The 14,607-nt window shown below is 47.8% G+C and overlaps 1 protein-coding gene across 2 annotated transcripts in view; it reads right to left on the reverse strand.

Annotated features, from left to right (window-relative positions):
* Nucleotides 1-7,731, reverse strand: part of Spats1 (spermatogenesis associated serine rich 1) — a 30,054-nt gene extending 22,323 nt beyond the window's left edge. For both annotated transcript variants that reach the window (XM_034521824.2, XM_034521823.2), the window contains exon 1: nt 7,716-7,731. In XM_034521824.2, the coding sequence (XP_034377715.1) occupies nt 7,716-7,731 (16 nt within the window). The remainder of the gene's footprint in view (nt 1-7,715) is intronic.
* Nucleotides 7,732-14,607: the final 6,876 nt, after the last annotated feature.

Raw genomic sequence — 14,607 nt, forward strand, 5'->3', positions numbered from 1 at the left:
ATGGAGAGATGGACCAGTTGTTTGTTTGTTCTGTTTTGTTTTGCTGTATGATTTATATTTTGTAAAAGTAGATCTGTTCTTTACCATTTTACAACAGTGCATGTCCTGTTTAGTTTTTTTGAAGAAAAAGTTTTTATATATTATTATTATTATTATTATTATTATTATTATTATTATTATTATTATGTGTGCATGCCTGCATGTCTGTATGTGCCCTGCATGTGTGCGGTGCTCATGGAAGCCAGAAGAGGGCGTCAGACCCGTTGGAGCTAGTGTTACAGATGGTCAAGCCACCTGATGTGGGTGCTGGGAACTAAACTCTAGTCTCTGCAAGAGCAGCCAGTGCTCTAACTGGCCAGGCCTCCTCTTCACCCCTCCAATTACTTTTTTTTTTTTTTTAAGTCCAGATGAGTAGACACTGTATTTCTTTGTGAATAACTTCACAGAGAACAAAAGATCAATAAACACAATGTAATTGCTTGTGGTAAGAAAATCACACAAATCAAGAGTCCTCTCAGAGTGTAGTCTATTCTTAGGTTCTGCCCTAGTTCTCCTGCACAGGACCACTCAGTATACTGATCCTCCATGAATCCACACTATCTGTCAACAGGATTACAGAGCAGACAACTGCTTCATCGCCTCTTAAATTCATATACCCAGTGAATCTTATTTCTCCATTCTGGTCAAGTGTTCACCCATCACCTAACTCTTCAGGTCTGCCAAACGTGGTAGCATGTGTCCACAGTTCTACCTGAATGGAACCTGAGGCAGAAAGAGCCCTGAGTTCAAGATTGGCCTAGGCAGCTTAGTGATACCAAGGAAGGAGGGGGGAGGGAGGGGAGGAAGAATGAGGAAAGGGGAGGAAGGAAAAACAGGAGGAGAAGGAAAAGAGATGAGAAAGAGACAAGGAGGAAAGGGAGATGAAGAGGAGGGGAGGGAAATGAGGAGGAGAGGAAGGGGAAGGGAGGGGAGGGAAAGCAAAAGAAGAGATGCACACACGTCACACCCTTTACAGGATTATGCTTGTGGTTACAAACTTCAAAGATCAGCTGAGCTACTTCCTGTCTTCAAAATCTCCCCCCATTCCACCTTCAGGTTTTCTGGAGTGTGGCACAAGACCTATAACCATGGCAGACTCCCAAAGCCTTGGGAGCCAGAACCCAGGGCAGCCTTAGGTACAGTGAGACCAAGTGGTTGCCAGAGATAAAGCCAGTGAAAGGAATGGGAAAAGACAGAGGTGTGAGGAAGGCAGGGCAGTTTCCAGCAGCCAGAAAAGAGCCAAAAAGAGCCAAAGAATAGCATATAGACTCCACTCAACACAACGCAATTAGAAATCAATAAAAAAAGACAGCCCTGAGCCAAAACCTCACCATAAGCTTGGGAGCTCAAACCACACCACTGAATAATTCACCAAAAAAGAAATCACAATGGAAATCACATTAACAGTCAAACCTATGGGATTCAACCAAACAGTAGTTAGAAACTTGCATTCTTAAGTGCAAACACTGTGTTTCACCCAGTAGAAGACACTATCAATTTTAACATTGTTTTATGCACCACAAAGAACAAAGGTTGTCAGTTGTTGACATGATGCTTCATGACCTAGAATTCTTTTTTATTTTGTTTTATTTCGTGTGTGTGTGTGTGTGTGTGTGTGTGTGTGTGTGGTGGAGTGAGCGTATATGCACTGTGTGAGTGTAGTTCCTATGGAGACCAGAAGAGGGCATCAGATCCCCTGGAACTGGACTTAGAGGTGGTTGTGAGTCACCCAGTGTGAGAATCTAATTCAGGTCCTCTTCAAGAGCAGCAAACAGTCTTGACCACTGAGCCATCTCTCCAGTCCAGATGACCTGGATTTTTTACTTTATCCCTATTGAAGAATTCTTTTAGGTCTGGGTGTAGGTTTTAATCATACTGTGACACGTGCACATACAGAGAATAATTGGGGCTGGGTGGTGGTGACAGTGCACACCTTTAATCCCAGCACTCCAGAAGCAGAGGCAGGTGGATCTCTATGAATTTGAGGCCAGCCTGGTCTCCAGAGTGAATTCCAGGATGGCCAGTGTTACACAGAGAAACTCTGTCTCAAAATAATAATAGTAATAATATCCTGGTAGTGGCGCACACCTTTAATCCCATCACTTGGAGGCAGAGGCAGGTGGATATCTGTGAATTTGAGGCCAGCCTGGACTACAGAGTAAGTTCCAGGACAGCAAGGGCTACAGAGAAAAAGAAATGGAGAATGGAGAAAGAGGGGAGGGGAAGGAGGGAAGGAGGAACAATTGGTTCAGGTATTCTTACACTTTTTTATGTTCAAAAAATCTGGCTGCTAAGTCATTTTCCAGTTCAGTCATTGATTTCCACATTTTCTACCAATAGAGACCTCACTGCTCTGAAAACATATACCTTCTCCTATGTCTCTGGAACATTCCTTCAAGCCACGGAGGCATTTGGCATGCTTCAGTGCTCACACAGGAAAGACATGACAATGGCACTCCTCTCCATACCTGAAGAGCTGGTGATACCAGCTCTAACCTCAGAAAGGCAACTGCAAGGTGGCTCAGTGGGGGACAAGAACTCATCCCTTAAGCCTAGTGACCTGAGCTCGGTCCCCAGAGCTCGTGTAAGCTTGGACGGAAAGAACTGAGACCACAGACTTGTCATCTGACCTCCACATGTGCATGGGAGTCCTCCACAATAATTCTACAGTTACATATTTCAAAGCCAGATGTAGTGGCATGTACATGTGTAATTCTAGAACTCATTCAGTGAGACGGAAGGTAGAGACAGGAGACTTGTGCATGAGTTCACAGGCCAGGTTAGTCTGGAGTACAAAGAAACAAGAGAGACCCTGGAAGAGAAGAAGGGTCAACTTCTGAAAGCTGTTCTCTGACCTCCAGGTATGTGCAGTGGATCTCTCTCTCTCTCTCTCTCTCTCTGATACACACACACACACACACACACACAAAGTAGTTGACCCCTATGGATCAGAGGGTCTTGCCCCTTCATGAGTATTTTGTCTGCATTGGGATTCTAGGCCATTTTAAAAGTACTACACCACCATGACCAGTGAACACTGAGTTACATCTAAGATTTTAGCCTATTTCCTAGTAAGTTTTACAGTAGCAACACTCTAACAAAATAATGGCCCAGGGCTTCTGCAGTGGGAAAGCTTGTCCGATGCAAGGGCAGTCAGAGCTATCTAAATAACACAGTCTCCAACTCAAGCTGAGCACAGGGTCTCCCTAGGATTATCTGTCTCAAACATGGGCGGCAGGCACTAAACATGGCCTCAGGATGCCTCCCGAGGCCCAGGCAGAGGAAGAATGTCTTCTGATGCCAGTGTTGGCCATGTTCTGGGGAAGCCAATGACTCCAGCTCCCGGCTCCTCCCAGCTCCTCCCAGCTCCTCCCAGCTCCTCCCAGCTCCTCCCAGCTCCTCCCAGCTCCTCCCAGCTCCTCCCAGCTCCTCCCAGCTCCTCCCAGCTCCTCCCAGCTCCTCCCAGCTCCTCCCAGCTCCTCCCAGCTCCTCCCAGCTCCTCCCAGCTCCTCCCAGCTCCCAGCTCCAGCCGTCATTTGCTGCCTAGCTCAAAGGCTGTGAGGAGGACTACGTGCCTCCAGAGGCTCACCATTTGTCCGGAAACCTGTATAAATGCCAAGTAAGTTATGACTCTCGACAACACTGTAGGATGAAAAACTATGACAATAACTTAAAAAGCAAAGTAGGGTGTGGAGAAATAGCCCAGCTGTTAAGAGCCCTTGCTGCTCTTGCAGAGGACCCGAGAGCACTTGTAACTCCAGCGCTAAGGGATCTAGCACCCTCTTCTGGCCTCCATGACTGACTGCACTCACGTATTCATATCCACATACACATAACATTTTTTTTTTTTAGATTTATTTATCTTTGTGAGTGCATTGTTGCTATCACAGCAGAGGAGGGCATCGGTTACCATTACAGATGATTGTGAGCCACCATGTGGTGGCTGGGAATTGAACTCAGGACCTCTGGAAGAGGAGTCAGTGCTCTTAACCACTGATCCATCTCTCCAGCCCAACATTGATTTTTTTGTTTGTTTTTCAAGACAGGATCTCACGGTGTACTTTTGGCTGTCCTGGAACTCTCTGTAGACCAGGCTGGCCTCAAAGTCAGAGATCTGCCTGCCTCTGCCCCCCAAATGCTGGGATTAAAGGTGTGTGCCACCACTGTCTTGCCATATTATTTTTTAATAAACATTTTTTAAAGAGCAATGGAAGATTCTAGAAACCAGAAAGGAATTCATGAGGAAAAGGGAATTTGGAAAGAAATCTGTGTCTTTGGTGCCATCTGTGAAACTCAAGAAGATTTGCACATCTTTGGGCAGAAACAACACCTTACATAATGGAAGTACCTCCTCACACTTGTCTCCTCGGCTAACTCAAAACCCTCTGTCTGGCAGGGAGAAAAATGATGCAGGCAGCAAACCATGTTGGCTTAACATGGAGTGTTTTTAGTTTAAAAAAAAAAATTCTCATTTACCCACTTCCTGTTCTATCTGCTCGAAAAGCAAGCTAAAGATCTAGGGTGAGTGATTATTGGAAAACATCAATCCCCAGCCAACCTGAGACCCATCCTGTGGGCAAGCACCAACCTCTGACACTGTTAGTGATACTGTTATGCTTACAGACAGGAGCCTAGCATGGCTGTCCTCACCCACCCACCAGCTGACTCGGCAAATACAGACGCCCACAGCCAAACATTGGCTGGAGCTTGGGGAGTCTTATGGAAGAACAGGAGGAAGGACTGTGGCCTCTATGGGACAGGAACTTCGCAGGAAGACCAACAGAGTCAACTAACCTGGACCCTTGGGGAGCTCAGAGTCTGAACCACCAACCAAAGAACACACATGGGCTGGACCTAGGCCTCCCTCTCTGTAAGCAGCAGATGTGAAGCTTGGCTTTCACGTGGGTCCTGAACAACTGGAGTGGGGGCTGTCCCAAAAGCTGTTGCCTGTGTGTGGCATATGTTCTAGCTGGGCTGCCTTGTCTGGCCTCAGTGGGAGAGGATGTGCCCAGCTTCCCAGAGACTTGCTGTGGCAGGGTGAGGGGATACCCAGGGGAGCCCCCACCCGCTCCGAGGAGAAGGGGAGAAGGGATGGGGGTAGGAGTGTGAGAGGGGTGATCAAGAGAGGGGCAATGAGTGGGGTATAAAGTGAATGAACAAAATAATAATAACAATAATAATAATAATAAAATTTTTTAAAGATACAGTAAGGAAAGTAATGGGCCCTTTCCTGCTGAAAAAAAAGGCACATACCCACACACTGCACAAGGAGCTAGCTTGTGGGGCTCCTCAGTTCCCCAAGACCTGGACTCCCTATTAAATTGAACATTCGATGCATCTCCTGAAAGGAACCCCCAATTGCAAAGCATGGATTCCCCCCTAACTTAAAGTGGCTTCCTCCTTACTCCAAACCAGATTGGAAAAACAGGAAGTTCTGAAGCTTAAAGTTAGGTTCCCAGGGACTGGAGATGTAGATCCCCTGGCAGAACACTTGCCTAACATACATGAAGCTCTGGGTTCACCTCCCAGCATGCACAGGACCAGACATGATGGTGCACACATGTAACCCCAGCACCTGGGAGGTGGGGCAGGGGGGCCAGAATGCAAGTCCACCCTCAGCTGCATGGTGAGTTTAGGTTAATATGAACCACATGAGATGGGGAAGGAGGAAGGAATTGGTGGCTGGCCGAGGAGAGCTGGAATCCTGGCACCCTTTTCTCCTTGCTCTCTTGGCCACAATGGACAGTTAATCGGCCGAGGTCCTCCAGCTACTTCCAGCTCAGTTTATAGCCAAGGATGGACCAGCTCCCACATCTAAGTTATTAAGGAGAATCAAATATGAAGACCTGGGACCTAGGAGACTGGGGACAACAAGGCTGAGATCTCTCCAGCCCCTTTTGCTGGCTACTGACCTACAGTCATGACAGCCTGAGCCTGGATTCCCCAGGAAGGGTTTGGGGGAACTGTACTGCTGTCTGGATTCTGTGCCCTGAAGAGAAACATGCTTCCATTCTTTCTCCTCTATCTTAAGAGCCAATCATGGAGTAAGAGCACTAGCCTACTTAAACTGCCTTGCAGTGCTCAGGATTTCTGAAGTACCTGAAGTACCACATCGAATAAGTAATACCACATTTCTACTAATATATGAGCAAGCTAAAAAAAAAAAAAAAAAAAAAAAAAACGTGGCTATGAACAGACTCTAAAGCAAAGCCCAGCCACTGTGTTTATTGAACAAAGCACCAGGCAGCTCAAACCTCTGGCCCCCTTTACTGTTTGTGATATACTTCCCAGCTGTTAGACATTCCAGGCAACAACATCTTGAGACCTCTGCCTCATCTTGTTGGGACTTGGTCTCATGCAGACTAGACTGGCCTCAAAGTTGCTATATACATGAGGATGACCTTCAACACTGCAATCCTCCTGCCTGCCTCTCCTGAGTGCTAGCATTGCAGGTGTGCGAGCGCCGGCTTAGCTCCTTTCTGATGGAAGTCTCTGCCTGATCAGATCTCCGATGTAGACAGGAGCTCTGTGTGTGTGTGCTCTAACTAGCTGCTTTAGCTTGGAACTGCATTTAACTCCCAGTCTGTCATACTGTTGGGAGAGACGGTGAGACTCTTTTAAAAGTCAGAGGTCATAGAGGTGGAGAGAGTTAGAACCCTCGTTGCTCTTGCAGAGGGCTGAACTTCTATCCCCAGTACCCACGTGGTGGTGCACAGCCATCCATAACTCCAGTTCGAGGGGTTCCAATACCCTCTTCTGACTTCTACAGGCACCAGGTGCAAACTCAGTCCACATACGTACAAACAGGCAGGCTAAACATACGTATGTAAAATAAAGATAATTTTTTTTTAATTAAGAGGTCATTGGGGTGCCTCTAAGTGGAAGAGTGGGACCACACCCGCCCCCTTTTCTCTTCATTATTTCTTGATTAAGAGGGAGATGCTCTGATCTGACACGTGATTGCCATCATGATATACACCAGAGGGCCAAAGCAACGAGACCATGAACATGAGCCACACCTGGAATGACAGGGGCCTGTGAAGCAAAAGGATGGAGAATTCCGGGCTACTCTGGGCTCTCTGGGCTACATACGGGGTATCAGTGTCTAGTCTTAATTTAAAAACAAACAATCAAAAAACAACAAAAAAAAAACTATAACGCTATGAGTTCAATAAAGGTTTTCTCTCCATAAGCGAATACGCCCACCCAACCCTTTTGATTTTGATTTTGATTTTGATTTTGATTTTGATCAGAACTCAATTGTATTTCTTTTCCACCTTGGTCATGCCCAAGGTTTCTCTGGAACCTTCTGCAGCTCTCTAGTACAGGCCGCTCTTGAGATAGAGGGAAGTTGGCGGTCGGGATTGTCATTTCCAGTATTCATGGGCTCACCAGTGCACACGGTAAAAAAGCAACCGGACCCTAAAGGTGCTTGTTAGAAAGGCTATCATTCAAAATCAACACACCCCGTAAGTCACTGAAATTCAAGAGACAGAGCAAGGGAAAACCCTAAATCTCACTGGCCCTCCTAGCGGTGTTCATAGGTTTGAATGCCAGGCCCACTCCCCCTCCTCCGGACTCAGGACTCCAGAGAGTACTCGCCCCCGCCCTGTCCTTGGGTCTCCTTTCCAACTCTGAGTCCCACCCTACTTCCCTGGGGGAAGCCCTTCATCTACCCTTGGAGGACTCCATGGAGGATATGGCCCAGATCAACGCACCAACTGGCAGCGGAACTGCCGAATGCCAGGATGCAATGCGAAAGCAAGGGCGCCTACCACCGCCTGCAAGGCTCGGTCCAGGGTTGCCAGGACAACGCGCCACTTCCCGCGAGCTGGCGCGCTCCTCTTGACGCACTTATCTTCCTGTACCCGGCGCTCTGGCCTGGGTTGAGGATGGGGGGTGGGGGGTGGGGGTCTCGGACCTAAATGCTGCAGAACCTCAGGATTTTGTTTTTGCTTGTGGCTCTTTCTCAACAATTGTCATTGCTACTTCTGTGACCTCGGGTGGCCGTGAACAGCTCGCCCTCTACAAAGCTTGCAGATGTCGGTGTAGAATTGGCATCCTGATTAGACAGGATTCACCCACCACTTACCGCGCCTTTTTCTGGGCCAGGCTCCCTGCTGGATGCTGTCTTCCCTCAACAGCCAGCTGCGTTTTTCAAAATAGAAAACTGACTTTAAGCAAAGGCACGTTCAAGGTCATCCAGAAAACGGATTCACTCCCAAGTTCCATCCTTCCAAAGCTATCATTCTTTCCATGGTATAGATTAAAATTTATCTTTCTAACCCTTTCCTTAATAAATTTCGCATAGAAACGCCCCCCACCCCGAGCTTAGTCTATAAATTTATATTGAGACCTAGATTCTCCTATGGTTAAGTGGGGGAAAGTACAAATCTTTAATTTAAATACTCATATTTATTTGTGTGCTGTATGCATGCACGTGCACATGTGTGGGGGCGCGCTTGCCTATGCATTTGCATGCGTCAGCCAGAGATCGATGTCAGGTATCTTCCTCCAATGGTCTCTGCCTTTTTTTTTTTTTTTTTTTTTTTTTTTTTTTTTGAAATAAGGTTCTCGCTGAACCCGGAGTTCACTGTTACAGCTGCACTGGCAAGGAGTCCCAGGGAACTGTCTCTGTCCCACCAGCTTACAGACATGTCACACGGCTTTTAGTAGGTTCTAGGGCTCGAACTAAGGTCCTCTGGCTTGAGCAGCAAGCCCTTTACCCACTGACCCCTCTCTGCAGAGTGGTTCTGTTTTTCGTAATTTCATTGATTGAAGAAAAAAAAAAAAAAAAAACAGAAGGACTGTAGAAATCTTGCTTGAAACTGAGCTAGCGGAATACTGCAGAGATGGAGGAGGTGCTCTCCGGGCCACGCCCCTTAATGAGGAGTTAGCCAATAGGAGACAGCCATTGGGGTTATAAAAAGAAGCCAGTGCTGAACAGTGGTGGCACACACTTTTAATCCCAGTGGAGGCAAAGGCAGGTGGATCTCTGTGAGCTTAAGGCCAGCCTGGTCTACAGAGCAGGTTCTAGGACAGAGGACTATACAGAGAAACTGTGTCTCAGAAAGAAAGAGAAGGTAGTGTCAGAATGGCCACTCATGGAATCAAACACTTGAATATTGTCAGTTTCACGGGATTAATTTTAATCGTAAAATAGTAGCATTCCTGTCAGGAACTGCAACAAGGCCAAAGGCACTGACAGATTAGAAGGCCTCATCTCTCTCTGGGGCAGGAAAAAGCATTGTTAAAGTACTATTAATAACGGAAGCACCTTTACATTAATAATAAATATTGTTGGAAGCATCACTCTTAATGGGACTATTTTTCTTTATAAAAAGCTAAGATGTTGGGGTGAGAGTGGCTTATGCTGGTGGCAGCCACTCAGAAGTGACACAGCAACCCAACGGCTACAGCTGCTTGCTGCCGAAGCCCTCTGGCTCTTAGAGGCACAGCCCCACCTATGACTGCTTCCAGCGGCTTATCATCAAGAGCTCTGGCAAACTGGAAACAATCTTGCCTCTGACCAGAAGAGGAACACTTTGCTGGCAGCCCAGCGGAAAGCCTGCAATTAGTGCAAACATAGTCCTGCATTTGCATGAGAGTCGGCTGTGATTGGTGCAAGCATTCCTGTCTGTAGAGCAAGGCTCACAAAACTCCCTTTGTATAAAGGAGGTAGGAGACCGTTCTGTGCACCCTCTTGGGATTGGAGTAGTTGGTAGGGCCAATGTAAAATGATCCTTTCATGTCAGGAACCGCTCTGCCAAATGTTGGAACCTGCACTGCCAAAAGCTTGGGGGCCAAAATTGTTAGAGCCTGCACTGCCCCAAGTTTTGGGGACTAAATTGTTCCGGCTCGTACTGCTGCTCCAGTCTGAGGGTCAGGGTTCAGCAAGAGAGAGAGTGAGGGTGGACACGAGGAATGGAGACCAGACAGAGTGTGATTCAGTCCCATTTATTCTCAAGTCTCTCTTCCAGGTTCAAGTCCCAAGTCTCGAGTTCCCAGTCCCTGGTTCCTAGTCCCTAGTGCCTTCAAGTTCCAAGTTTCCAGCCCTTCTTCTGTCTGCCTCTCACCTTTTATAAGTCTGACTTCTCCAGTCACGCCTTTAAGTCACACCTTCAAGTCACACACACCCAAGGGAAAATCCTGGGTATCTAAAACAAGATGTTATCAGAGTGTGCTCAGCTGTTGTAGGCTGTTGAAAGCAAGTCTCTTGTCAGGGTATACGGCTCAAGGATGATAGCCGCCTTCTGTCGGCTCCCCACACTTTCATACTGTGCGTGTGCGCGTGCTTGCGCATACATGTGGGGATGGTGGCCGATGGCAAGCGTTTTCTTCAGTCACTCTCCACCTTATTTTTTGACAAAGGGTCTCTTACTGAATTCGGCTAGACTATCTGGCCAGCAGATCCCAGGGAGCCATTCAACTCTGCCTCCCTAGTGCTGGGATCAAAGGTACATTTCTCCTAGCTTCTAAAGATGGGTTCTGAAGATCAAACCCAGGCTCGCATGCTCTTTACAGACTGAGCTGGCTCCCGGGCCTTACTCTCTTAGTAGAGTGGACTCAGCTAGTAACAGAAAGAGAGACTGCGGTGGTGGCGCAAACAGCAGTGGCAATTATAGCAATAGACCAAGAAAGAAAGCGCAAGGGGTCCTGAGAGCTGCCAAGCCTTAGGGCCAAGTCTCCAGAACTGTAATAGAACCCACCATGGAGAGCTAACACTCCAACATCCTGAACAACACCCGTGGCATTGGTCGCTGCATGGGGAAGGGTCTCAATACAAAACCTGTAACCCTAGAAGGTGTGAGCCATCTGCCGCTGCTTGCTCTGGTCTGTCAGCACTGCAGCCAGAGCCGATGATGTTAAAGTTACGCCTCCAATCGTGAGTCTCTGGCTTCTAAAGGCTTTAGAACACTAAACCGAAGCTCAGTTTGCCAGGACTAGACGATCTTGGCCTTGGTATTCAGTGACTCCTACGGAGTTCCTGCCATCTGATCAGAAACAGAGAGGCTGGACTTGAGCCTGCATCCCTGACCCCCACTCTACGGGACCCAGCTTTCCTCAGGTCCAGGTGAGGCAGAGAAGCAGGAGCTGTGGGCCACAGGCAGAGCTGAGACCCTGGCAGTCACAGAACAGGGTGGGGGGGGAGGGAGGGGGGAGCATGACGCTACAGGGACAGACAGACACACACACAAAACACAAGACAGATGGTGTTCTCTGTTTTCCCACACCTCTTGAAACCCCACCCCCTTTTTGAGAGAAGCTGGGGCAGAAGAAAGAATTAGGTGTCTGGAGATAAGAGAAAAGCCCCCGGCTGAGGAGGAAGATATCAGATAATCTCTCCCTCTTCCCTCATAGGTCTTGGCAAAGCATGCTGGGAAAAGAAAGTTGAGCCAGGTATTATCTGAGGAGTGACATACATTGGTAAAAGGGCCGTGTTCTTGTTAACGCCCAAGAACTTCAAGGTAAATTGAGGGTTGGAGGCCTAGCAGCTCTGCCAAAATCCCCACAGAGAAGCAAGCAAGCCTTCTTTCCTCAATGTCAGAAAAAGGTCGCCCACTACAATTTATCGTTGGGCCTGTTTATACCAAGAGTGTCCACCAGAGGGCAGTGTAAACCCAGGCATGGGGAAGGAGAGCCCTCGTCCTCTAGTACAATTTGAAGGCTGAGGCCTCCTGGGGGGGGATGGGAGTAGGGGGGGGGGTCTCTCAATACGAGGGAGCTGAGATGTAAGTGCTGAATGACACAGTCTGCTGAACCTTCAGTGAGGTAAGAAAGTATGAGTGACCCCAGATCCAGCTAACACCACCAGCCCCCAGATCCACAATGGACCATACTGTCAGCTCAGGTCAGGATCCATAATTAGACACCTTCTGTGTTCCAAGAATAGTGTTCAGTGAAGACTCACAGGTGAATACAAAACAGTCTTGTGAGCCAGTAAGATGGCTCAGGAAGTGCCTGTTCCCTCAGCATAAGGACCTGAGTTCAATTCCCCATGCCTACATAAAAGAGCCAGGCAGACGTTAGGTAGTCTTCCGACTTCAGGAGACAGAGACTGCCAGTCTTCCTGGCTCTTGTTTCCCTAGTGAGCCTGGGTCCTCACTACAAACTCATAGTCCCAGGCCTTCACATGAGCGCTCTCTGCAATGAGGGGTGCATTTGTCACCTCATTACCTTCTCCTGGCTGCCTGTGGACAAAAGTATCCTTCTGCTGCTTGCAGATCAAGATGTAGAACTGTCAACTCCTTCTCCTGCACCAGGCCTGTCTGCAGGCTGCCATGTTTCCCTCCATGATGATAATGGACTGAACCTCTGAATGTAAGCCATCCCCAATTAAATGTTTTCCTTTATAAGAGTTGCCCTGGTCACGGTGTCTCATCTCAGCAATAGAAACCCTAAGACAAGACCCAAGAGCTCTAGGGAGATTAATCTGAAAAATTGAAAAGCCAGGTAGAAACATTGGTAAGAGGAGAGGGAGCTGGATGGAGCTTGCTGGATATGAAAAACTAGCCATAGCCAACAAAGACAACATCTAGGCCTGTGACTGGGGGAAATGTCTTTAAAGTGGGTGTAAAGGAACATTAATTAATCTCTGGACAAGCTAGAAAGGGCAAAGGTCACGGGAAATCACGAAGTTGGATGCGAGCAAGATGAGAGGTGACATCACATATTAACAGGAAGTGGAGGAGACTTTTTCTGTTGCCTGGAATTAATACCTAAGCCTCCAAATTGGAGCAGAAGCATTACACAAGCCATATTATTTTATTATTGTTCTTGTTTTCTGCTTGTTTTGATTCTGGGACTGTGTAGTGCAAGCTAACATCAGGCTTGAGTTCTTCCTGCCTCAGCTTCCCAAGTACTGGTATGAGAGGCACTCAAGGGACCCACATTTTTTTTATTGGATATTTGTTGTTGTTGTTGTTGTTTTTTGTTGTTGTTGTTTGTTTGTTTGTTTCGAGACAGGGTTTCTCTGTGTAGCCCTGGCTGTCCTGGAACTCACTCAGTAGACCAGGCTGGCCTCGAACTCAGAAATCCGCCTGCCTCTGCCTCCCAAGTGCTGGGATTAAAGGCGTGCGCCTCCACCGCCCTCCCCTCCATAAGCCCCCATCCCATCCCCCTCCCCCTGCTTCTATGAAGGTGCTCCCCCACCCACCCACCCACTCCTGTCTCCCTGCCTTCGAATTCCTCTACACTGGGGCATTGAGCCTTCCCAGGACCAAGAGCCTCTGCTCCCATTGATGCTTGACAAGGCCATCCTCTGCTACATATGTGGCTGGAGCCATGCGTCCCTCCATGTGTACTCTTTGGTTGGTGGTTTAGTGCCTGGGAGCTGGGGGCAGGGGGGGTCTGGTTGGCTGATATTGTTGTTCTTCCTGTGGAGTTGCAAACCCCTCAGCTCCTTCAGTCCTTTCTCTAACTCCTCCATTGGGGTCCCTGTGCTCAATCCGATGGTTAGCCATGAGCAATCCATCTGTATTTGTCAGGCTCTGGCAGAGCCTCTCAGGGGACAGCTACATCAGGTGATCCACATTTAAACAGAACATCCAGTCCAGTGCAGTGTAGGATGACAACTTCAGTCCCAGCACTCAGGAGATCTCTGAGCTTGAGGGCAGCCTAGTCTACAGAGTGAGTTCCAGAATAGCTAAGGCTACATGAAACCCTACCTCAAAAAACATGGGGGGGGGGGGGCTGTAAACAGTTCAACACTGCAAAACTTTATCCATTCCCCCCCCCCAAAAAAAAAAAAAGGAAAAAGAAAGTATAGGGCTGGAGAGATAGCTCAGAGATTAAAAGAGTTGACAACTCTTCCAGAGGTCCTGAGTTCAATTCCTAGCAACCACATGGTGGCTCACAACCATCTGTAATGGGATCTGATACCTTCTTCTGGTGTGTCTGAAGACAGCTACAATAGACTCAAATAAATAAATAAATAAATAAATAAATAAATAATAAGAAAATATAAATAAATGTTATTGGGGCTTTCAAACTAGCCAGGACTTTGAAAACTAACCTGGCAAGATGGACACCAAGATGCTCACTCCAGGAGAAAACCTCCCTTGAGCCCGGCCCCTTATTTATGAGGCAGAGTATGAGCAGAGTCAGCGCTCGGGTTGTGTTGGGTTCACAACCCCAGGTTATCCACTAACCCTGCTCAGCAGGCACTCTGTGAGGAGGGATGCTAGACCCGGGTGGGAGACATATGAACTGTCAGCGTGCACCCGCCTCCACCCCACGCCCACCCCCACTTCCATGTCCTTAGTAAGCACAGGCGTTTGAACAGTTGGTGCCCAAGTAAAAATGCTGTTTGGGAATTTGTGGAACATTTAGCAGGTAGAGCCTCACTGGGTCACTGAGGGTGAGGCTTGAAGTCTCATGACCCCTCTGCTCTCAGACTCAGAAGTAATATGATTAACTTCCCCACCCTCCTGCTGTTACAGGAAGCCCACCAGAGAACACCACACAGTCTATAGCCAAATGAGAGTCTTTAACTCAGCCAGCTGAGATGACACCTGGGTATTTAGGACCCAAGTGTAGAGTGTTTAGCATAAAGGTTTTTGATTTTTT

Source organism: Arvicanthis niloticus, chromosome 17 (assembly GCF_011762505.2).
Source record: "Arvicanthis niloticus isolate mArvNil1 chromosome 17, mArvNil1.pat.X, whole genome shotgun sequence".
Taxonomy (NCBI): domain Eukaryota; kingdom Metazoa; phylum Chordata; class Mammalia; order Rodentia; family Muridae; genus Arvicanthis; species Arvicanthis niloticus.